The 24,558-nt window shown below is 48.5% G+C and overlaps 1 protein-coding gene across 1 annotated transcript in view; it reads left to right on the top strand.

Moving 5' to 3' along the window:
* Nucleotides 1–24,558, top strand: part of slc7a10a (solute carrier family 7 member 10a) — a 124,186-nt gene that overhangs the window by 37,070 nt on the left and 62,558 nt on the right. The window contains exons 2-3 of the mRNA XM_068049856.1: nt 8,492–8,696; nt 9,346–9,497. Of these exons, the coding sequence (XP_067905957.1) occupies nt 8,492–8,696; nt 9,346–9,497 (357 nt within the window). The remainder of the gene's footprint in view (nt 1–8,491; nt 8,697–9,345; nt 9,498–24,558) is intronic.

Here is a 24,558-nt window from a genome sequence, read left to right as displayed (position 1 = left end):
ATCTGGGTGTCCTAGTGTATGAATCGCAAAAGGTTAGTATCCAGGTACAGCAAGTAATTAGGAAAGCAAATATAATGTTATTGTTTATCGCGAGGGGAATTGAATACAAAAGTAGGGAGGTTATGCTTCAGTTATACAGGGAATTGGTGAGACCACATCTGGAGTACTGTGTACAGTACTGGTCTCCTTATTTAAGGAAGGATGTAAATGTGTTGGAGGCAGTTCAGAGAAGGTTTACTAGACTAATACCTGGAATGGGCGGGCTGTCTTATGAGGAAAGATCGGACAGGCTAGGCTTGTATCTGCTGGAATTTAGAAGAGTAAGAGGCGAATTGATTGAAATGTATAAGATTCGGAGGGGTCTTGACAGGGTGGATGTGGAAAGGATGTTTCCCCTTGTGGGAGAATCTTGAACTCGGGGTCACTGTTTACAAATAAGGGGTCACCCATTTAAGACAGAGATGAGGAGAAATGGTGAGGTGGCCTCACCAACACCCTGTAGCTGTAACAAGACTTTCCTATTTTTAAATTCCAACCCCCTTGCAATAAATGCCAAAATTCCATTTGCCTCCTTAATTACTTGCTGCACCTACATGCTAACATTTTGTATTTCATGCTAAAGAACACCCTAGGATGAAGTCCATCAGGACCCGGGGACTTGTCAGCCCACAGCTCCAACAATTTGTTCAGTACCACTTCCCTGGTCATAGAGTCATTGAGTTATACAGCATAGAAACAGGCTCTTCGGCCCATCGTGATTGTAATTTTCTTGAGTTCCTCCCTTCCTTCCATTTCCTAACTTACAGCTAATACTGGGATGTTACTTGTATCCTCTCTGGTGAAGACCGATGCAAAATATCTGTTCAATTCATCTGCCATCTCCTTATCATCCATTATTAATTCCCCATTTTGGAACTCTCTTCTCGAAATGGCAGTTGATGATGGATCAATTGTAAATTTTAAATCTGAGAATGATAGATTTTTGATAACGAAAAGTATTAAGCGATATGGGGCAAAGGTGGGGATATAGAATACATCACAGATCAGCCATGATCTCATTAAGCGGCAAAACAGGTTTGAGGGGCTGAATGGCCTCCACCTAGAAGCCCGGGTGGGGCTAGAGCCAGGGACCAGCTACATAATCTCCTCAGTAAACCCATTCACAAATGATCGGAAACTGAATTTCATTTCAGGAATGCTGCTTGGCTTTGTGAGGGTTAACTGGGCACACTGTGTCTCAGCAAGCGATCCTGTCACACACAAGGAACCGCAAGAAAAATGTCTTGTTTGTCACGGTTGAATGATGTCTCTGTGTCATCTGTATGCAGAGCCAGCAGCCGAGACATCTGCACTTTTATCCGTTCTACGGGAGAAGCCCCTAGCAACCCAGCTCTGATCCCATTTAACTCTGGTTAAGGGCCTGGTCCAGGCAGGACTGCCTTCAGTACCAACCAGACCTGGCACTGAGTCAGACTGGCCCTCTGGGGAACTTCACTTCCACAACTCAACTCCTAACAGGCCTGAGAATAGAGCTCGGCCTACCCAGCACTGAGTTTTTAACATCACTAATTGAAATGATTAAGCGTGCTCTACACAGTCACACAAAGTAAAGTGTTTCTGTAACAAATGCAGCAGTGTTACATTTCCCTCAATGGTTTGTTCTTAAAATTAGTTCTCAGAATGTGGGTGTCACTGGCCAGGCCAGCATTTATTGCCCATCCCTAATTGCCCTTGAGAAGGTGGTGGTGAGCTGCCTTCTTGAACCGCTGCAGTCCATGTGAGGTAGGTACACCCACAGTGCTGTTAGGAAGGGAGCTCCGGGATTTTGACCCAGCGACAGTGAAGGAACGGCGATATAGTTCCAGGTCAGGATGGTGTGTGACTTGGAGGGGAACTTGCAGGTGGTGGATTGCTGCCATGAGGGTAATTTAGTTTAGTTTAGTTTAGAGATACAGCACTAAAACAGGCCCTTCGGCCCACCAAGTCTGTGCCAACCATCAACCACCCATTTATACTAATCCTACACGAATTCCATATTCCTACCACATCCCCACCTGTCCCAATATTCCCTTACCACCTACCTATACTAGGGACAATTTATAATGGCCAATTTACCTATCAACCTGCAAGTCTTTTGGCATGTGGGAGGAAACCGGAGCACCCGGAGGAAACCCACACAGACACAGGGAGAACTTGCAAACTCCGCACAGGCAGTACCCAGAATTGAACCCGGGTCGCAGGAGTTGTGAGGCTGCGGTGCTAACCACTGCGCCACTGTGCCGCCCCTGTGTGTTGAAAGATGATGTTCTGAGTCAAACACAGCAACAGACGATCCCAAGTTCCATCTCAGTCCACGCAGAGCTAACTGACTCCACATAGTGTGGTCATCGAGACTGCTAACGTTAATCTCTGGGGCTCTGGATTGGGGGGACAATGAGTGTGTGTCGGCAAGCACAATATCGGCTGTGAATCCTGACCTGTTTTAGGAAGAGTTTGGTGTTGAGGGTGAGGCAGCACAGCACGAATCCATTCTCACTTCCATAGTTAAATCTGTGAAAATTCACATCCTGAATGATTCTCTGAAATGTTGCTGTGTCTCCATGAACAAGCTTTGTGTTGGCAGAAAGGACAGTTGGAGATTCAGGTCCCTATCCTGATGAACCATTCCCTATCTCTCCCATTAAAGCCCGTCCTTCCTGCAAGATTGGGCTCGAAAATGCCTTGGTGCTGGCGTTACGGAAACCCCGCAATGAAATAATGGCAGCGGGAAAGCTTCTGGCCATATCTGGCAGGATGCTAGTGTGTTCATACCATGCGTACACTGGAAGCAGAGTCAGCAGATCGTGACGTCAATGAGACTCTGTTAACGCCCTCTCTCAGTCCCTCAAAGGTGAACATGAGTTCAGCTGCATGAGGGGAGCCCCCGTCTCCTCGCACCCTCCCTCACACTCATGTTCTTTAAAACCCCCACCATCCAACTTGCAGTTGAGGTGTTGTTAAATTACGTTTGCTCTTGCAAAGTTTGTGGAAGTGTTGAGGTGTGTTTTTGGAGGAGTTTTGGTGGCTTGTTGCATCCTGACAGGGAGGTTAAAGGAGTTTTCTGCCAGTCAGCAGAATGTCTTTAGGGAAGGAAATCTGCTGTCCTTACCTGGTCTGGCCTACATGTGACTCCAGACCCACAGCAATGTGGTTAACTCTTACATGCCCTCTGAAATGGCCTAGCAAGCCACTCAGTTGTACCTAACCGCTACGAAGTCAATAAAAAGGAATGAAACCGGACGGAGCACCCGGCATCAACCGAGGCACCGGTAACGACAACAGCAAACCCAGCCCTGTCGACCCTGCAAAGTCCTCCTTACTAACATCTGGGGGCTTGTGCCAAAGTTGGGAGAACTGTCCCACAGACTAGTCAAGCAACAGCCTGACATAGTCATACTCACGGAATCATACCTTACAGACAACGTCCCAGACACTGCCATCACCATCCCCGGGTATGTCCTGTCCCACTGGCAGGACAGACCCAGCAGAGGTGGTGGCACAGTGGTCGACAGTAGGGAGGGAGTTGCCCTGGGAGTCCTCAACATCAACTCCGGACCCCATGAAGTCTCATGGCATCAGGTCAAACATGGGCAAGGAACCTCCTGCTGATTACCACCTACCGCCCTCCCTCAGCTGATGAATCAGTGCTTCTCCATGTTGAACACCAGTTGGAAGATGCGCTGAGAGTGGCAAGGGCACAGAATGTACTCTGAGTGGGGGACTTCAATGTCCATCACCAACAATGGCGCAGTAACACCACTACTGACCGAGCTGGCCGAGTCCTAAAGGACATATCTGCGAGACTGGGTCTGCGGCAGGTGGTGAGGGAACCAACACGAGGGAAAAACATACTTGATCTCGTCCTCTCCAATCTGCCTGCCGCAGATGCATCTGTCCATGACAGTATTGGTAGGAGTGACCACCGCACAGTCCTTGTGGGGACGAAGTCCCGCCTTCACATTGAGGATACCGTCCATCGTGTTGTGTGGCACTATCACCGTGCTAAATGGCATAGATTTCAAACAGATCAAGCAATGCAAAACTGGGCATCCAAGAGGTGCTGTGGGCCATCAGCAGCAGCAGAATTGTACTCGACCACAATCTGTAACCTCATGGCCCGACATATCCCCCACTCTACCATTACCCATCAAGCCAGCAGACCAACCCTGGTTCAATGAAGAGTGAAGGAGGGCATGCCAGGAGCAGCACCAGGCATACCTCAAAATGAGGTGTCAACCTGGTGAAGCTACAACACAGGACTATCTGCGTGCCAAACTGCGTAAGCAGCATGCAATAGACAGAGCTAAGCGATCCCATAACCAACGGATCAGATCTAAGCTCTGCAGTCCTGCCACATCCAGCCGTGAATGGTGGTGGACAATTAAACAACTAACTGGAGGAGGTGGTTCCACAAATATCCCCATCCTCAATGATGGGGGAGCCCAGCACATCAGTGCGAAAGATAAGGCTGAAGCATTTGCAACAATCTTCAGCCAGAAGTGCTGAGTTGATGATCCATCTCGGCCTCCTCCTGAAGTCCCCAGCATCACAGATGCCAGACTTCAGCCAATTCGATTCACTCCACTTGATATCAAGAAACGACTGAAGGCACTGGATACTGCAAAGGCTGTGGGCCCTGACAATATTCCAGCAATAGTACTGAAGACCTGTGCTCCAGAACTTGCCGCGCCCCTAGCCAAGCTGTTCCAGTACAGCTACAACACTGGCTACCCTGCAATGTGGAAAATTGCCCAGGTATGTCCTGTACACAAAAAGCAGGACAAGTCCAACCCGGCCAATTACCACCCCATCAGTCTACTCTCAATCATCAGTAAAGTGATGGAAGGTGTCATCAACAGTGCCATCAAGCAGCACTTGCTTAGCAATAACCTGCTCAGTGATGCTCAGTTTGGGTTCCGCCAGGGCCACTCAGCCCCTGACCTCATTACAGCCTTGGTTCAAACATGGACAAAAGAGCTGAACTCAAGAGGTGAGGTGAGAGTGACTGCCCTTGACATCAAGGCAGCATTTGACCGAGTATGGTATCAAGAAGCCCTAGCAAAACTGGAGTCAATGGGAATCAGGGGGAAAACTCTCTGCTGGCTGGAGTCATACCTAGCACAAAGGAAGATGGTTGTTGTTGTTGGAGGTCAATCATCTGATCTCCAGGACATCACTGCAGGAGTTCCTCAGGGTAGTGTCCTAGGCCCAACCATCTTCAGCTGCTTCATCAATGACCTTCCTTCAATCATAAGGTCAGAAGTGGGGATGTTTGCTGATGATTGCACAATGTTCAGCACCATTCGTGACTCCTCAGATACTGAAGCAGTCCATGTAGAAATGCAGCAAGACCTGGACAATATCCAGGCTTGGGCTGATAAGTGGCAAATAACATTCGCGCCACACAAGTGCCAGGCAATGACCATCTCCAACAAGAGAGAATCTAACCATCTCCCCTTGACATTCAATGGTATTACCATCACTGAATCCCCCACCATCAACATCCTAGGGTTCACCATTGACCAGAAACTTAATTTGACCTGCCATAAATACCATGGCTACAAGAGCAGGTCAGAGGCTAGGAATCCTGAGGCGGGTAACTCACCTCCTGACTCCCCAAAGCCTGTCCACCATCTACAGGGCACAAGTTAGGAGTGTGATGGAATACTCTCCACTTGCCTGGATGGGTGCAGCTCCAACAACACTCAAGAAGCTCAACACCATCCAGGGCAAAGCAGCCCGCTTGATTGGCACCCCATCGACAAACATTCACTCCCTCCTCCACCGACACACAGTGGCAGCAGTGTGTACCATCTACAAGATGCACTGCAGCAATGCACCAAGGCTCCTTAGACAGCACCTTCCAAACCTGCGACCTCTACCAACTAGAAGGACAAGGGCAGCAAATGCATGGGAACATCACCACCTGCAAGTTCCCTTCCTAGTCCCACACCATCCTGACTTGGAACTATATCGCTGTTCCTTCACTGTCGCTGGGTCAAAATCCCGGAGCTCCCTTCCGAACAGCACTGTAGGTGTACCTACCCCACACGGACTGCAGTGGTTCAAGAAGGCAGCTCACCACCACCTTCTCGAGGGCAATTAGGGATGGGCAATAAATGCTGGCCTGGCCAGCGACGCCCACATCCCATGAATGAATTTTTAAAAAGAAAGCCGTTGAGAGTTTGCGGTCTACAGTTGCAGTTCCTCTTGGGTTACAAGATGACAGGGAGATGGAGCAGAAGCTGCAGAGAGGGGAAGCTGTGTGCAGAGGGAGGAGGAGGATGAGGAGTCGTCTTAATAAAACGACCTTCCCATCAGAGTTTTCTGGGAAGCAATTTTACCTCCACTTCAGCCAGGAGCAATGTCTGAAATGCCTACGATTCAGCAAGGAGGTGGTCACTGAACTATGCCACCTCCAACAGAACCCACACAGCAGGGCAAGGAGGGCACTGTCAGTGGCCGTCAAAGTCACCGTTCCTCTCAACTTCTACACAAGCAGATCCTTCCAGGTGGGAGCAGGTGACATAGCGAACATTTCCCAGTTCACCATCCATCAATGCATCAGGGAGGTGATGGAGGTTCTGTACACCAGGAGAGAACACTTCATCATTGTCTCTTATCAGATAGAGGCAGGATTGGGTGCATGGCTTTGCCAGGGTAGTGGGATTTTTAGCGGTGCGGGGAGCTATTGAGTGCACACACGTGTCTCTGGGGACCCTGTGTGTAAAGGGCGAGAGTTAGCTTAACTACAAGATCTACTCCATCATCAACATGCAGCTGGTGTGTGAGCATGCTCAGTATGTGGAATAGAAATTAACTGGATGGTGGATCAGCTTCAGTTTGTCCACTGTAGTCACCCAATGACCTGCAACAGCCAGAGGATTGAGGATATCCTCTTTATGTGGGAGATACTGTTTGACAGCTGGATCACCTTCCTTGCTGTCGAGCTGCTCTCCACAATCTACTACAAAGTTCACACAGAGACTACCTGAATACCTGCTCTCCTGACACCAGCCATGATGCCTTCATTCGGAGACAGTCAGCCGGACCAGAGGCTGGCTGCTGGGTAGCAAGCGATACCCACTATACACCCGGCTCATGATGCCCTCTGCCACCTGACCACATGGGGACAACACACCTATAGCAAGACCAATCGGGCACAAGGAATATCACAGAGCATTGGCATCCTAAAGCAATAGCTGTGCTGTCTGGACCTCTCGTGAGGAGGTCTCCAGTACTCACAGCGAATGTCCAAGATCGTCCTGGTCTGCTGCGTCCTCCACAACTTCACTATCATGAGGGCACAGCCATTGCCACCAAGTATTGGGAGGCCGCCTCAGTGGGAGGAGGAGGACGAGGCATGAAGGAGGTATCCAGGATCCCGTCCCTGTAGACTGTTTGCCCATGAGCAGTTACTGAGACTCCAGTTTCCCCTAAGACATCATCCCACTTTCGCTGCTGCTCTACACTTCCCCACCTTCCCATCTATCTGGGACATCCCATCACAGCATCCTATCCACCAAGACCCTGAAATAAAAATCACCGACAAAAACCTTTACACACAACCTTTTCCCAAAACACATCTAATAACACGTACAAAACTGAACTAATCATCCTTGTACATTCCCTTAGTGCCTGTCCAGTGGGTGCCTTTACCTGTCCTAGTGTTCCTACATAGTTTTACCCCAGTGGCTGCAGCCTAGCTGCTGAAGCTGCTGGTTTTCACTCGGAGAGACTGCAGGTGGCCTTGCAGGACACCCTCGAGCAGCTCCACGGACCCAGCCTTAGACTGCACGGCCTCGGCCTGGGCACCTGCTGTCTGGGCTGACTGACGGGCAACAGCAAGGGCACTGGCGGAATGGCAGTGGTGGGAGCAAGAATGGTGCCATCCTGAGAGAAGACAGTAGGTTCATGCTCTGAAAGTGTTTACTTTTCAAGTATTTATCCCCTTTGAAAGTTACTATTGAATCTGCTTCCACCACCCTTTCAGGCAGTGCATTCCAGATTGGGGCTATTTTCATTAGAATGACAAGGTTAAAGAGGAATCGAGTGGAAGTTTTCAAAATTGTGCAAGATTTGAGGGTGTAAATCGTGACAGGCTGTTCCCATTGGTTGGTGAGTAGGTAACAAGGGGACACAGACTGAGCATCATTACTCGAACCACAGAGATGGGAGTTCAAAGAAATATTTTCATAGCGAGGATTATTAGGACACAGAATAATTTACTGCAAGGAGCAGAGACTGCAAAACATTTAACTGAAAACTGGATGAGGATTTGAAAAGGAAGAATATAAAAGGAGACAGGGAAATGGTGGGAGTAATGGGATGACAGGAGGAAGCTCCAGTTGAAGAGCTAAGACCAGCATGAAGGGCCAAATGGCCTCATTCTGTGCAGCAATTGAGTGTGAATGTTTGAAAATTGTAAGACCTTATACTGTCCTTTCCACAGGTAACATCATCGGTTCCGGAATCTTCATCTCCCCGAAAGGAGTTCTGGAACACGCAGGCTCTGTGGGCCTGGCACTCATTATCTGGGCGTTAGCCGGGCTAATCACCGTCATCGGGTCCCTCTGTTATGCAGAGCTCGGAGTGACAATCCCCAAATCAGGAGGAGACTACGCTTATGTCAAGACTGTGTTTGGAGGATTACCAGGGTATTGGGGGTATTTGGGGAGTTGGGGGTTGTGGGTTACTGGGATATTTGGGATATTTGGGGGTATTCTCCCCACCATGTTGGGATATGATTCCAAGCGAATATTCTTCACATTTGAGGCTGAGCAGTGAATGTTGGCGGGCCATTCGACTGCACTGTGCATCACAGTGGTGTCCGTGCACAACAAGGATCATTGGATAATGATCTGGAGCAGGAACCTTGGCTGAACATTTTCCTTCTCCTTGTCCCCACCACTGCCCCCCTAACCCCAGCCCAGGGGTGGCTGTGAACAATGATACTGAACCTATCACCACCTCGACAAACAGTGTAGACCAGAGATCGAGTTTATCAGCTGTGACTGGACGGTGCCGAACTGCACCAGACAACACTCAGTCATCAAGAATAACTTCCCAGTTTCCCCATTCTGACACTGAACAATCCCTCAAAAAACTCCAGGGCAATAAAATTAATTATGTTTATTGTTTCCTTTTTTTAATGTTTTTGCTTATTAAATATAAAAATATTGAAGACAGGACTTTATGTGATGAAACCTGCAGCAATACATTAAAGCAGGGTTGGGAACCCTCATTATGATATTGTTAGGACCTCACAGGCCTGTGACATGATATAGCACCTATTGCTTTCCTCAGATTCCTGGTGTTGTGGAGTGCCCTGCTGGTCATTTATCCCACCACCCAAGCCGTGATGGCCTTAACGTTCTCCAGTTATGTTCTGCAGCCTGTCTTCCCAGCCTGTGTGCCTCCTTACATCGCTTCAAGACTCCTGGCTGCAGTCTGTCTCTGTGAGTATGCGGTTTCGACAGGGTAAAGATGAAACTCTGCAATGGCTTTATCTGCGTAGAAAACAGGAACACAATCTGCCCATCCCACCCCGATTCACTCAATGTACAAACTCACTTAGTGTGTTTCATATAAATCTAAAATTAATAATGGAGAAAATAATGGGACTTAACACAGGAAATGAAGATTTCCACTCCGGGATATTGTAAGGAATAAGTGTGGAGATTGCAGATGCTTTCAACATAATTTTCCAATTCTCCCTAGATTCAGGAATTCTACCTTTAGATTGGAAAATTTTAACTCCATTATTTAAGACGAGAAGTGGGGGAAAGCAGGAAACTGTCGACCTGTCCATTACTGTGGAATTTACCAGCATAGAGAAACATGTGGCCCTGATTTTAACACTCAATGTCCAGCAGAAACCGGGAACAGGGCCATTAAATGAGGGAACAACTTAATCCCTCCAATCCCACTCGGCCCAAATTGTCCCCTCCAATCCCACTCGGCCCAAATTAACCCCTCCAATTCCATTCAGCCCAAATTAACCCCTCCAATCCCACTGGGTTCAAATTAACCCCTCCAATCCCACTCGGCCCAAATTAACCCCTCCAATCCCACTCGGCCCAAATTAACCCCTCCAATCCCACTCGGCCCAAATTAACCCCTCCAATCCCACTCAGCCCAAATTAACCCCTCCAATCCCACTCGGCCCAAATTAACCCCTCCAATCCCACTCGGCCCAAATTAACCCCTCCAATCCCACTCGGCCCAAATTAACCCCTCCAATCCCACTCAGCCCAAATTAACCCCTCCAATCCCACTCGGCCCAAATTAACCCCTCCAATCCCACTCGGCCCAAATTAACCCCTCCAATCCCACTGGGTTCAAATTAACCCTTCCAATCCCACTGGGCCCAAATTAACCCCTCCAACCCCACTGGGCCCAAATGAACCCCACCAATCCCACTCGGCCCAAATTAACCCCTCCAATCCCACTGGGTTCAAATTAACCCCTCCAATCCCACTCGGCCCAAATTGTCCCCTCCAATCCCACTCGGCCCAAATTAACCCCTCCAATCCCACTCGGCCCAAATTAACCCCTCCAATCCCACTGGGTTCAAATTAACCCTTCCAATCCCACTGGGCCCAAATTAACCCCTCCAACCCCACTGGGCCCAAATGAACCCCACCAATCCCACTCGGCCCAAATTAACCCCTCCAACCCCACTGGGCCCAAATGAACCCCACCAATCCCACTCGGCCCAAATTAACCCCTCCAATCCCACTCGGCCCAAATTAACCCCTCCAATCCCACTGGGTTCAAATTAACCCCTCCAATCCCACTCGGCCCAAATTGTCCCCTCCAATCCCACTCGGCCCAAATTGTCCCCTCCAATCCCACTCGGCCCAAATTAACCCCTCCAATCCCACTCGGCCCAAATTAACCCTTCCAATCCCACTGGGCCCAAATTAACCCCTCCAACCCCACTGGGCCCAAATTAACCCCTCCAATCCCACTCGGCCCAAATTAACCCCTCCAATCCCACTGGGTTCAAATTAACCCTTCCAATCCCACTGGGTTCAAATTAACCCTTCCAACCCCACTGGGCCCAAATTAAACCCACCAATCCCACTGGGTCCAAATTAACCCCGCCAATCCCACTGGGTCCAAATTAAACCCTCCAATCCCACTGGGCCCAAATTAACCCCTCCAATCCCACTGGGTCCAAATTAACCCCGCCAATCCCACTGGGCCCAAATTAAACCCTCCAATCCCACTGGGCCCAAATTAAACCCTCCAATCCCACTGGGTCCAAATTAAACCCTCCAATCCCACTGGGCCCAAATTAAACCCTCCAATCCCACTGGGCCCAAATTAAACCCTCCAATCCCACTGGGCCCAAATTAAACCCTCCAATCCCACTGGGTCCAAATTAAACCCTCCAATCCCACTGGGCCCAAATTAAACCCTCCAATCCCACTGGGCCCAAATTGACCCCTCCAATCCCACTGGGTCCAAATTGACCCCTCCAATCCCACTGGGCCCAAATTAAACCCTCCAATCCCACTGGGCCCAAATTGACCCCTCCAATCCCACTGGGCCCAAATTAAACCCTCCAATCCCACTGGGCCCAAATTGACCCCTCCAATCCCACTGGGCCCAAATTAAACCCTCCAATCCCACTGGGCCCAAATTGACCCCTCCAATCCCACTGGGTCCAAATTGACCCCTCCAATCCCACTGGGTCCAAATTGACCCCTCCAATCCCACTGGGTCCAAATTGACCCCTCCAATCCCACTGGGTCCAAATTGACCCCTCCAATCCCACTGGGTCCAAATTGACCCCTCCAATTCCACTGGGCCCAAATTAAACCCTCCAATCCCACTCGGCCCAAATGAACCCCTCCAATCCCACTGGGTTCAAATTAACCCCTCCAATCCCACTGGGTTCAAATTAACCCCTCCAATCCCACTGGGCCCAAATTAACCCTTCCAATCCCACTGGGCCCAAATTAACCCCTCCAACCCCACTGGGCCCAAATTAACCCCTCCAACCCCACTGGGCCCAAATTAAACCCTCCAACTCCACTGGGCCCAAATTAACCCCTCCAATACCACTGGGCCCAAATTAACCCCTCCAATCCCAGTGGGCCCAAATTAACCCCTCCAATCCCAGTGGGCCCAAATTAACCCCTCCAATCCCAGTGGGCCCAAATTAACCCCTCCAATCCCAGTGGGCCCAAATTAACCCCTCCAATCCCACTGGGCCCAAATTAACCCCTCCAATCCCACTGGGCCCAAAATTACACCCTTCAATCCCACTGGGCCCAAATTAACCCCTCCAATCCCACTGGGCCCAAATTAACCCCTCCAATCCCACTGGGCCCAAAATTACACCCTTCAATCCCACTGGACCAAAACTAAGCTGCTCCTTTGAGCAGGCAGTCAGGACACCCAAACTGAGCTTACAGGAGAGAACGTGACCAGGGGAGAGGGGGATCAGGGGCGAGAGAGTGACTGTGGAGGAGTGACCATGGAGAGAGTGACCAGGGAGAAAGTGACCAAGGTGGAGAGAGTGACCGAGAGAGAGAGAGAGAGTGATCGAGGGAGAGAGAGTGATCGAGGGCAGAGACAGAATCCGGAGACAGAGTGTCCGGGGGCAGAGAGAGTGTCCGGGGGCAGAGAGAGTGTCCGGGGGCAGTGACAGTGTCCGGGGGCAGTGACAGTGTCCGGGGGCAGTGACAGTGTCCGGGGGCAGGGAGAGCGTCCGGGGGCAGGGAGAGCGTCCGGGGGCAGGGAGAGCGTCCGGGGGCAGGGAGAGCGTCCGGGGGCAGGGAGAGCGTCCGGGGGCAGGGAGAGCGTCCGGGGGCAGTGAGAGCGTCCGGGGGCAGTGAGAGCGTCCGGGGGCAGTGAGAGCGTCCGGGGGCAGTGAGAGCGTCCGGGGGCAGAGAGAGCGTCCGGGGGCAGAGAGAGCGTCGGGGGGCAGAGAGAGCGTCGGGGGGCAGAGAGAGCGTCGGGGGGCAGAGAGAGCGTCGGGGGGCAGAGAGAGCGTCGGGGGGCAGAGAGAGCGTCGGGGGGCAGAGAGAGCGTCGGGGGGCAGAGAGAGCGTCCGGGGGCAGAGAGAGCGTCCGGGGGCAGAGAGAGCGTCCGGGGGCAGAGAGAGCGTCGGGGGGCAGAGAGAGCGTCCGGGGGCAGTGAGAGCGTCCGGGGGCAGAGAGAGCGTCCGGGGGCAGAGAGAGCGTCGGGGGGCAGAGAGAGCGTCGGGGGGCAGAGAGAGCGTCGGGGGGCAGAGAGAGCGTCCGGGGGCAGAGAGAGCGTCGGGGGGCAGAGAGAGCGTCGGGGGGCAGAGAGAGCGTCCGGGGGCAGAGAGAGCGTCGGGGGGCAGAGAGAGCGTCCGGGGGCAGTGAGACCGTCCGGGGGCAGAGAGAGCGTCCGGGGGCAGAGAGAGCGTCCGGGGGCAGAGAGAGCGTCGGGGGGCAGAGAGAGCGTCCGGGGGCAGTGAGAGCGTCCGGGGGCAGAGAGAGCGTCCGGGGGCAGAGAGAGCGTCGGGGGGCAGAGAGAGCGTCGGGGGGCAGAGAGAGTGACCGGGATGAGCAGGGCATTGGTAAAACTAGGCTCAGGATGTTGACGATATATTTTGGTACAAGTGGGAATTCCAGTGCAGGTAGAGGAGGTGGTGCTGCTTTTTGTCTCCACTACTTGTAGTGGCTCACGTAACCTTAAGGCAGTAACTTTTTAAACTATTAGTCCAATGCTTATGGCACAGCAGGTTGTGTGTCAGGACTGCTGTGTGTCGGAGTTCTCTTGTTCCGAGCAGACACACCCACAGTCGATGTCTCTCCGACACAGAATCCTTGAGCTGGATGCGAGTTGTTGACATTCCGAAACATAAAACAGCTGCAACTCTGGCATTTACTGGTATGTCCTGTCCACAAAAAGCAGGACAAGTCCAACCCAGCCAATTACCGCCCCATCAGTCTACTCTCAATCATCAGTAAAGTGATGGAAAGTGTCATCAACAGTGCCATCAAGTGACACTTGCTCAGCAATAACCTGCTCAGTGACGCTCAGTTTGGGTTCCGCCAGGGCCACTCAGCTCCTGACCTCATTACAGCCTTGGTCCAAACATGGATGAGGTCCTGCAACAAGAATTTAGGGAGCTAGGTACAAGATTAAAAAGCAGGACCTCTAAGGTTGTAATCTCTGGATTACTCCCGGTGCCACATGCTAGTGAGTATAGGAATAGGAGGATAGAGCAGATGAATACGTGGCTGAGGAGATGGTGCAGGAGGGAGGGCTTTAGTTTCCTGGATCACTGGGTCTGTTTCTGGCAAAGGTGGGACCTGTACAAGTTGGACGGGTTGCACCTGAACCGGAACGGGACTAACATCCTTGCTGGGAGGTTTGCTAGTTCTGTTGAAGGGGGTTTAAACTAATTTGTCAGGGGGATGGGATACAGAGTGGCGGTACAGTCGGGGGTAATATAGAACAGAAGGTGAGTCAGTCTGGAAGGCAGAGCAAATATCGACCTGGTAAGGCACAAGGGAAAAATGCAAGGTTGGATTGCATCTATTTTAATGCAAGGAGTCTTACTAGAAAGGCAGATGAATTGAGGGCGTGGATTAGCACATGGGAATATGATATTATTGCTATCACAGAGATATGGTTGAAGGAGGGTCAGGACTGGCAACTCAATATTCCAGGATATAGAAACTTCAGGCAAGACAGGGGAGGGGGTAAAAGAGGAGGTGGCATTGCACTGGTAATCAAGGAGTCAATTACTGCAATAAGGAGGGATGATATCTTAGAAGGTTCCTCAAATGAGGCCATTTGAGTAGCACTTAAAAACAAAAAGGGGGCAATCACTTGGCTGGGAGTGTACTACAGGCCTCCAAACAGTCAGGGAGAGATAGAGGAACAGATATGTAGGCAAATCTCAGAGTGTTGTGAAAATAATAGGGTAATAATAGTAGGGGATTTCAACTTCCCCAATATTAACTGGGATAGTCTCAGTGCAAAAGGCTTAAAGGGGGTGGAATTCTTAAAATGCATACAGGAGAGCTTTTTGAGCCAGTACGTAGAAGGTCCTACAAGAGAAGGGGCAGTACTGGACCTAATCCTAGGGAATGAAGCCGGACAAGTGGTAGAAGTGATGGTGGGGGAGCATTTCGGGGACAGTGACCATAACACTGCAAGATTTAAGGTAGTTATGGAAAAGAACATAGAGGGACTGGAAATAAAGGTACTGAATTGGGAGAAGGCCGATTTCAATATGATAAAACAGGATCTGGCCAAAGTGGACTGGGAGCAGCTACTTGTAGGAAAGTCTACATCAGGCCAGTGGGAGTCATTCAAAGAGGAAATAGTGAGAGTTCAGAGCCAACATGTACCTGTTAAGGTGAAGGGTAGGACTAACAGGCCCATGGAACCCTGGATGTCAAGGATATAGAGGATTGGATCAGGAAAAAAAAGGAGGCTTGTGGCAGATCCCAAGCGCTGAAAACAGCGGAGGCACTAGAGGAGTATAGAAAGTGTAGGGTGACACTTAAAAAAAGTAATTAGGAGAGCGAAGAGGGGACATGAAAACACACTGGCAGGCAAATAAAGGAAAATCCCAAGGCGTTTTATAAGTATATTAAGGGTAAGAGGATAACCAGGGAAAGAGTAGGGCCCATTAGGGACCAACGTAGCAATGTGTGTGTGGAGCCGGAGGACATAGGTGAGGTTTTAAATGATTACTTTTCATCTGTGTTCACTATGTAGAAGGACAATGTAGGTGTAGAGATCAGGGAGGGGGATTGTGATATACTTGAACATATTAGCATTGAAAAGGAGGATGTATTAGCTATTTTAGCGGGCTTAAAAGTGGATAAATCCTCAGGCCCAGATGAGATGTATCACAGGCTGTTATGTGAGGCAAGGGAGGAGTTAGCAGGGGCTTTGACACAAATTTTCAAATCCTCTCTGGTCACAGGAGAGGTACCAGAGGACTGGAGACAGCGAATGTGGTACCATTATTCAAGAAGGGTAGTAGGGATAAACCAGGTAATTACAGGCCGGTGAGTCTAACATCATTGGTAGGGAAACTATTGGAAAAAATTCTGAGGGACAGGATTAATCTCCACTTGGAGAGGCAGGGATTAATCAGTGATAGTCAGCATGGCTTTGTCGGGGAGATCATGTCTAACTAACTTGATTGAATTTCTCGATGAGGTGACTAGATGTGCAGATGAGGGTAAAGCAGTTGATGTAGTCTATATGGACTTCAGTAAGGCTTTTGATAAGATCCCACATGGGAGATTGGTTAAGAAGGTAAGAGCCCATGGGATCCAGGGTAATTTGACAAATTGGATCCAAAATTGGGTAGTAGCAGGAGGCAGAGGGTGATGGTCAAGGGTTGTTTCTGCGAGTGGAAGCCTGTGACCAGTGGTGTACCACAGGGATCGGTGCTGGGATCCATGCTGTTTGTAGTGTACATTAATGATTTAGACGTGAATATAGGAGGTATGATCAGTAAGTTCACAGATGACATAAAAATTGCTGGTATTGTAAATAGTGAGGAGGAAAGCCTTAGATTTCAGGAGTATATAGATGGGCTGGTAAGATGGGCAGAGCTGTAGAAAATGGAATTTAATCCTGAGAAGTGTGAGGTGATGCATTTTGGGAGGACTAACAAGGCAAGGGAATATACCATGGATGGTAGGACCCTAGGAAGTACTGAGGGTCAGAGGGACCTTGGTGTACTTGTCCATAGATCACTGAAGACAGCAGCACAGGTAGATAAGGTGGTTAGGAAGGCATATGGGATACTTGCCTTTATTAGCCGAGGCATAGAATATAAGTGCAGGGAGGTTATGATGGAGCTGTATAAAACGCTAGTTAGGCCACAGCTGGAGTACTGTGTACAGTTCTGGGCACCACACTATAGGAAGGATGTGATTGCACTGGAGAGGGTGCAGAGGAGATTCACCAGGATGTTGCCTGGGCTGGAGCATTTCAGCTATGAGGAGAGACTGGATAGGCTAGGGTTGTTTTCGTTAGAGCAGAGAAGGCTGAGGGGGGACATGATTGAGGTATACAAAATTATGAGGGGGCATTGATAGGTTAGATAGGAAGAAACTTTTTCCCTTAGCAGAGGTGTCAATAACCAGGGGCATAGATTTAGGATAAGGGGCAGGAGGTTTAGAGGGGATTTGAGGAAAAGTTTTTCACTCAGAGGGTGGTTGGAATCTGGAACACACTGCCTGAAAGGGTGGTAGAGGTAGGAACCCTACCAGCATTTAAGAAGTATTTAGATGAACACTTGAAACGTCATAGCAGACAAGGCTACGGACCAAGTGCTGGAAAATGGGATTAGAATAGTTAGGTGCTGTATGGCCGGCACAGACACGATGGGCCTGTTTCTGTGCTGTATAACTCTATGACTGTGTGGACAAAAGAGCTGAACTCAAGAGGTGAGGTGAGAGTGACTGCCCTTGACATCAAGGCAGCATTTGACCGAGTATGGCATCAAGGAGCCCTAGCAAAACTGGAGTCAATGGGAATCAGGGGAAAACTCTCTGCTGATTGGAGTCATACCTGGCGCAAAGGAAGATGGCTGTGGTTGTTGGAGGTCAATCATCTCAGTCCCAGGACATCACTGTCAGAGTTCCTCAGGGTAGTGTCCTAGGCCCAACCATCTTCAGCTGCTTCATCAATGACCTTCCTTCAATCATAAGGTCAGAAGTGGGGATGTTTGCTGACGATTGAACAATGTTCAGCACCATTCATGACTCCTCAGATACTAAAGCAGCCCGTGTCCATATGCAGCAAGACCTGGATAACATACACACCACACAAGTGCCAATCAATGACGATTTTCAACAAGAGAGAATCTAACCATCTCCCCTTGACATTCAATGGCATTACCATCTCTGAATCCCCCACTATCAACATCCTAGGGGCTACCATTGACCAGAAACTGAACTGGAGTAGCCATATAAATACCGTGGCTACAAGAGCAGGTCAGAGGCTAGGAATCCTGTGGTGAGTAACTCACCTCCTGACTCCCCAAAGCCTGTCCACCATCGACAAGGCACAAGTCAGGAGTGTGATGGAATACTCTCCACTTGCCTGGATGGGTGCAGCTCCAACAACACTCAAGAAGCTCGACACCATCCGGGACAAAGCAGCCCACTTGATTGGCACCCCATCTACAAACATTCACTCCCTCCACCACCGACGCACAGTGGCAGCAGTGTGTACCATCTACAAGATCCTCTACAGCAATGTACCAAGGCTCCTTAGACAGCACCTTCCAAACCCGCGACCTCTACCAACTAGAAGGACAAGGGCAGCAAATGCATGGGAACACAACCACCTGCAAGTTCCCTTCCAAGTCACATACCATCCTGACTTGGAACTATATCGCTGTTCCTTCACTGTCACAGGGTCAAAATCCTGGAACTCCCTTCCTAACAGCACTGTGGGTAAACCTACCCCACATGGACTGCAGCCGTTCAAGAAGGCAGCTCATTACCACCTTCTCAAGGGCAATAAATGCTGGCCTGGCCAGTGACGCCCACATCCCATAAAAATTAATTGTTAATTTTAAAGCTGAGATTGATAGATTTTTGTTCAGCAAAGGTATTGAGGGATACGGGGTAAAGGTGGGAATATGGAGTTAAGTCACATATCAGCCATGATCTGACTGAATGGCAGAACAGGCTGAAGGGGACGAATGGCCTCCTCTTGTTCCGATGTCTACCAGAAAATATTGGAAAAGCGATTGTTAGTAAAAATGAAAACTGACAAAACTGGAGATAACAGGGAGATAGGAGGCAGAGAGTTGAGAACAAAGGTGTTCTCTGAGGAGCTGTACTGGGGCCTCAGCTTTTCCCCAGTTATGATGTTACAGTAAGTTGTGTAGATGGGAGTTAGATGTTACAAAGGGATACGAGCAGGCTGAATGAGTGGATCAAATCGCGACAGATGAAGTTCAGTGTGACAGCTTTGGATTCAAGAAAGACAAATCTGAATATTTTCTTAATGGAGAGAGACTGGGAACATGGAAGAGCAAAGAGAACATACATACGAACACACGAACACGAATTAGGAGCAGGAGTAGGCCACTCGGCCCCTCGAGCCTGCTCCACCATTCAACAAGATCATGGCTGATCTGATTGTATCCTCAACTCCACATTCCCACCTACCCCCAATAACCTTTCAGCCCCTTGCTTATCAAGAATCTATCTACCTCTGCGTTAAAAATATTTAAAGACTCTGCTTCTACCGCCTTTTGAGGAAGAGAATTCCAAAGACTCACAACCCTGTGAGAGAAAAAATTTCTCCTCATCTCTGTCTTAAATGGGTGACCCTTTATTTTTTAAACAGTGACCCCTAGTTCTAGATTCTCCCACAAGGGGAAACATCCTTTCCACATCCACCCTGTCAAGACCCCTCAGAATCTTATGTTTCAATCAAGTCGCCTCTTACTCTTCTAAATTCCAGCAGATACAAGCCTAACCTGTCCAATCTTTCCTCATCAGACAACCTGCTCATTCCAGGTATTAGTCTAGTAAACCTTCTCTGAACTGCTTCCAACGCGTTTACATCCTTCCTTAATTAAGGAGACTAGTACTGTACACAGTACTCCAGATGTGGTCTCACCAATGCCCTGTATAGCTGAAGCATAACCTCCCTACTTTTGTATTTAATCCCCCTGTGATAAACGATAACATTCTATTAGCTTTCCTAATTAATTGCCGAATCTGCATACCAACCTTTTGCGATTCATGCACTGGAACATCCAGATCGCTCTGCAATCTCTCACCATTTAGATAGTCTTTTTTATTCTTCCTGGCAAAATGGACAACTTTGCATTTTCCCACATTATACTCCATCTCCCACATTTTTGCCCACTCACTTAGCCTATCCTTATCTCTTTGAAACCTCCTTATGTTCTCTTCACAAGTTACTTTCCTACCAATCTTTGTGTCATCAGCAAATTTAGCAACCATACCATCGGTCCGTTCATCCAAGTCATTTATATAAATTGTAAAATTTGAGACCCCAGCACAGATCCCTGTGGCACACCACACGTTACATCTTGCCAACCAGAAAATGACTCATTTACACCTACTCTATGTTTCCTGTTAGCTAGCCAATCTTCTATTCATGCCAATAATGTTACCCCTACACCATGAGCTTTTATTTTCCGCAATAACCTTTGATGTGGCACCTTATCAAATTCCTTCTGGAAATCTAAGTACAATACATCCACCAGTTCCCCTTTATCCATAGCAAATGTAACTCCCTCAAAGAACTCCAATAAATTGGTTAAACATGATTTCCCTTTCAGAAAACCATGTTGACTCTGCTTGATTGCCTTGAATTTTTCTAAGTGCCCTGCTATAACGTCTTTAATAATAGCTTCTAACATTTTCCCTAAGACAGATGTTAAGCTAACTGGCCTGTAGTTTCCTGCTTTCTGTCTCCCTCCCTTTTTGAATAAAGGAGTTACATTCACTGTTTTCCAATCTAATGGAACCTTCCCCGAATCTAGGGAATTTTGGAAAATTAAAAGTCACGTATCAACTATCTCAGTAGCCACTTCTTTTAACACCCTAGGATGAAGTCCATCAGGACCTGGGGACTTGTCAGCCCACAGCTCCAACAATTTGTTCAGTACCACTTCCCTGGTGATTGTAATTTTCTGGAGTTCCTCCCTCCCTTCCATTTCCTAACTTACAGCTAATACTGGGACGTTACTTGTATCCTCAATAGTGAAGACCAATGCAAAATATCTGTTCAATTCATCTGTCATCTCTTTATTATCCATTATTAATTCCCCAGACTCACTTTCTATAGGACCAATGCTCACTTTACTTACTCTTTTCTTTTTAAAATATCTATACAAATTAGTTAGTAGTTTGTCTTCATAAGGGAGAGGGTTGATGCAGACATTGTAGTTAAAGAGGAAGAGTGTGAAATATTAAATATGATCAGCATAATGAGAGAGGAAGTATGAGAGGGTCTGACATACTTAAAAATGGATAAATCGCCAGAGCCGGATGGATTGCATCCCAGGTTGTTAAAGGATGCCAGGGAGGAAATAGCAGATGCGCTTAGGATCAACTCCAAATCCTCACTGGATACAGGCGAGGTGCCAGAGGATTGGAGGTCTGTAAACGTTGTACCATTGTTTAAAAAGGATGCGAGGGATAGGCCAAATAATTAGAGGCTGGTCAGTCTGACCTCGGTGGTGGGTAAATTATTAGAATCAATTCTGAGACAGGATAAACCGCCACTTAGAAAGGCACGGATTAATCAGGGATAATCAGCACGGATTTGTTACGGGAAGGTTGTGTCTTATTCATCTAATTGAATTTTTTGAGGAAGTAACAAGGAGGATTGATGAAGGTAGTGCGGTGGATGTTTTTTACATGGATTTTAGTAAGGCATTTGACAAGACGGCGCAGTGGTTAGCACCGCAGCCTCACAGCTCCAGCGACCCGGGTTCAATTCTGGGTACTGACTGTGTGGAGTTTGCAAGTTCTCCCTGTGACCGCGTGGGTTTTCGCCGGGTGCTCCGGTTTCCTCCCACAGCCAAAGACTTGCAGGTTGATAGGTAAATTGGCCATTATAAATTGCCCCTAGTGTAGGTAGGGAATATGGGATTACTGTAGGGTTAGTATAAATGGGTGGTTGTTGGTCGGCACAGACTCGGTGGGCCGAAGGGCCTGTTTTAGTGCTGTATCTCTAAATAAATATAAAAAATAAAAGGTCCCACAGGGTAGACTGGTCAGAAAAGTAAAAGCCCATGGGATACAGGGGAATGAGGCAGGTTGGATCCAGAATTGGTTCAATGACAGGAAACAAAGGGTAATAGTCGATGGATGTTTTTGTGAATGAAAAGTGATTTCCAGTGGCATTCCACAGGGCTCATTGTTGGGTCCCTTGCTGTTTGTGGTATATATTAATGATTTGGACTTAAATATGGGAGGTATGATTGGGAAATTTGCTGATGACACAAAAATTGGCCGTGTAGTTGATAGTGAAGAGGATAGCTGTAGACTCCAGAATGATATCAATGGTTTGGTTGAGTGGGTGGAAAAGTGGCAAATGGAATTAAATCCAGAGAAGTGTGAGGTAATGTACTTGGGGAGGGCAAATAAAGCGAGGGAATACATAATAAATGGGAGGATATTGAGAGGGGCAGAGGAAGTGAGAGACCTTAGAGTGCATGTTCACAGGTCCCTGAAGGTGGCAGGACAGGTGGATAAAGTGGTGAAGAAGGCATATGGAATGTTTTCCTTTATTGGCCGAGGTATAGAATACAAAAACAGGGATGTATTGCTGGAACTGTATAAAACACTGGTTAGGCCTTAGCTGGAGTATTGTGTACAGTTCTGGTCACCACATTACAGAAAGGACATAATTGCTCTGGAGAGAGTACAGACTAAATTTACAAGAATGTTTCCAGGGCTTGAAAGTTGCAGCTATGAGGAAAGATTGGATAGGCAAGGGTTGTTTTCCTTAGAACAGAGGAGGCTGAGGGGTGACTTAATAGAGGTGTACAAAATTATGAGGGGCCTAGATAGAGTAGACAGGAAGGACCTGCTTCCCCTAGCGGAGAGGTCAATTACCAGGGGGCACAGATTTGTGATTGGTAGAAGGATTAGAGGGGACATGAGGAAAAACTTTTTCACCCAGAGGGTGGTGAAGGCAGAAACCCTCAACTCATTTAAAAGGTACCTGGACCTGCACCTGAAGTGCTGTAATCTGCAAAACTACAGACCAGGTGCTGGAAGGTGGGATTAGATTAGGCAGCTAGTTTTTTTCAAATGGTGCAAACACGATGGGCTGAATGTCCTTCTGTGCTATAACATTTCTATGGCTCTATGGTTTCTAAACTCTCACTATCTGTTTTTATATTTCTAGCTAGCTTTCTCTCGTACTCTAATTTTTCCCTCTTTGTCAATCTTTTAGTCATTCTTTGCTGTTCTTTATATTCTGTCCAATCATCTGACCTGCCTCCCATCTTTGCGTGATTATAGCTTTTTCTTTAAGATTGATACTATCTTTAACTTTTTTAGTTAACCACCAATGACGGGTGTTTCACTTGGAATTTTTCTTCCTCGTTGGAATGTATCTATTCTGTGTATTCTGAAATATCCCCCTAAATGTCTGAGTGTCCAGGTACACGAATATCTAGAGGATGGAGATAAAATGTAAACACAAAGCCTATTGGAATGTTGTCCTTCATCTTAAAGGGGTTGGAATATAAAAGGGAGGAAGTGAAGCTTCATTTGTACATGGCCTTAGTCAGAGCAGAAAAACAATATCCACCATGACCATGAAAAACAATTGATGCTCCATTAACTAATCCCTTAAAACAAATGTCTGATTGGAGTAACCAGGGAGTTGATACAGAGTAAAGCTCCCTCTACACTGTCCCATCAAACACTCCCCAGGACAGGTACAGTACGGGGGTTAGATACAGAGTAAAGCTCCCTCTACACTGTCCCATCAAACACTCCCAGGACAGGTACAGTACAGGGGTTAGATACAGAGTAAAGCTCCCTCTACACTGTCCCCATCAAACACTCCCAGGACAGGTACAGGGGTTAGATACAGAGTAAAGCTCCCTCTACACTGTCCCATCAAACACTCCCAGGACAGGTACAGTACGGGGGTTAGATACAGAGTAAAGCTCCCTCTACACTGTCCCATCAAACACTCCCAGGACAGGTACAGCACGGGGTTAGATACATTCCGCGTTGCCATCTGGCGGCGAGGGGAAACCCCGATGGAGGTCTCTCTACGCGGGAGTCTTCCCCCTTTACATCGGGGACCTGGGGTGGAGGGTGCTGCACAGAGCAGTCCCGTGCAATAGGCTTTTAAGTAGGTTCACGGACTCCCAGGCCGCCTGTACTTTCTGCGGCCTGGACGAGTCCATGTTCCACATTTATACGGAGTGTGCGAGGTTGCAGCCCCTATTTGAGTATCTGAAGGGGCTGCTCCTCAAATTCTGGCTGCACTTCAGTCCCACGCTCCTGATCTTTGGGCACCCGGTGTGGAGGGGCTTGGGCCGGGAGGAGGATCTCCTCGTCGGTCTGCTCCTGGGCCTGGCCAAGGTGGCAATTCACAGGTCCAGGTTGCGGGCCGTCGGGGGGTCCGTCCTCCCCGATTGCCTGCCCCTCTTCCGCGGTTACGTTCGCGCCCGGGTGTCCCTGGAAAAGGAGCATGCGGTGTCCGCCGGTACGCTTGAGGCCTTCCGCGACTGGTGGGCACCGCAGGGACTGGAGTGCATTGTCGACGCCGAGAATGGCATTTTAATTTGAGTTTTTGTTTATTTATCTGGTTTTAATAAAGTTATTTTTAAAATGTAAATATGTACATAAAGGGGGCCTGAGGAATAAAGGCCCCCTCGACATAGAAAAAAAAAATGGGGATTAGATACAGAGTAAAGCTCCCTCTACACTGTCCCCATCAAACACTCCCAGGACAGGTACAGTACGGGGTTAGATACAGAGTAAAGCTCCCTCTACACTGTCCCATCAAACACTCCCAGGACAGGTA

This window comes from Heterodontus francisci, chromosome 17, assembly GCF_036365525.1.
Source record: "Heterodontus francisci isolate sHetFra1 chromosome 17, sHetFra1.hap1, whole genome shotgun sequence".
NCBI classification, from domain to species: Eukaryota; Metazoa; Chordata; class Chondrichthyes; order Heterodontiformes; family Heterodontidae; genus Heterodontus; species Heterodontus francisci.
This window is presented reverse-complemented; position numbering and strand designations above follow the sequence as displayed.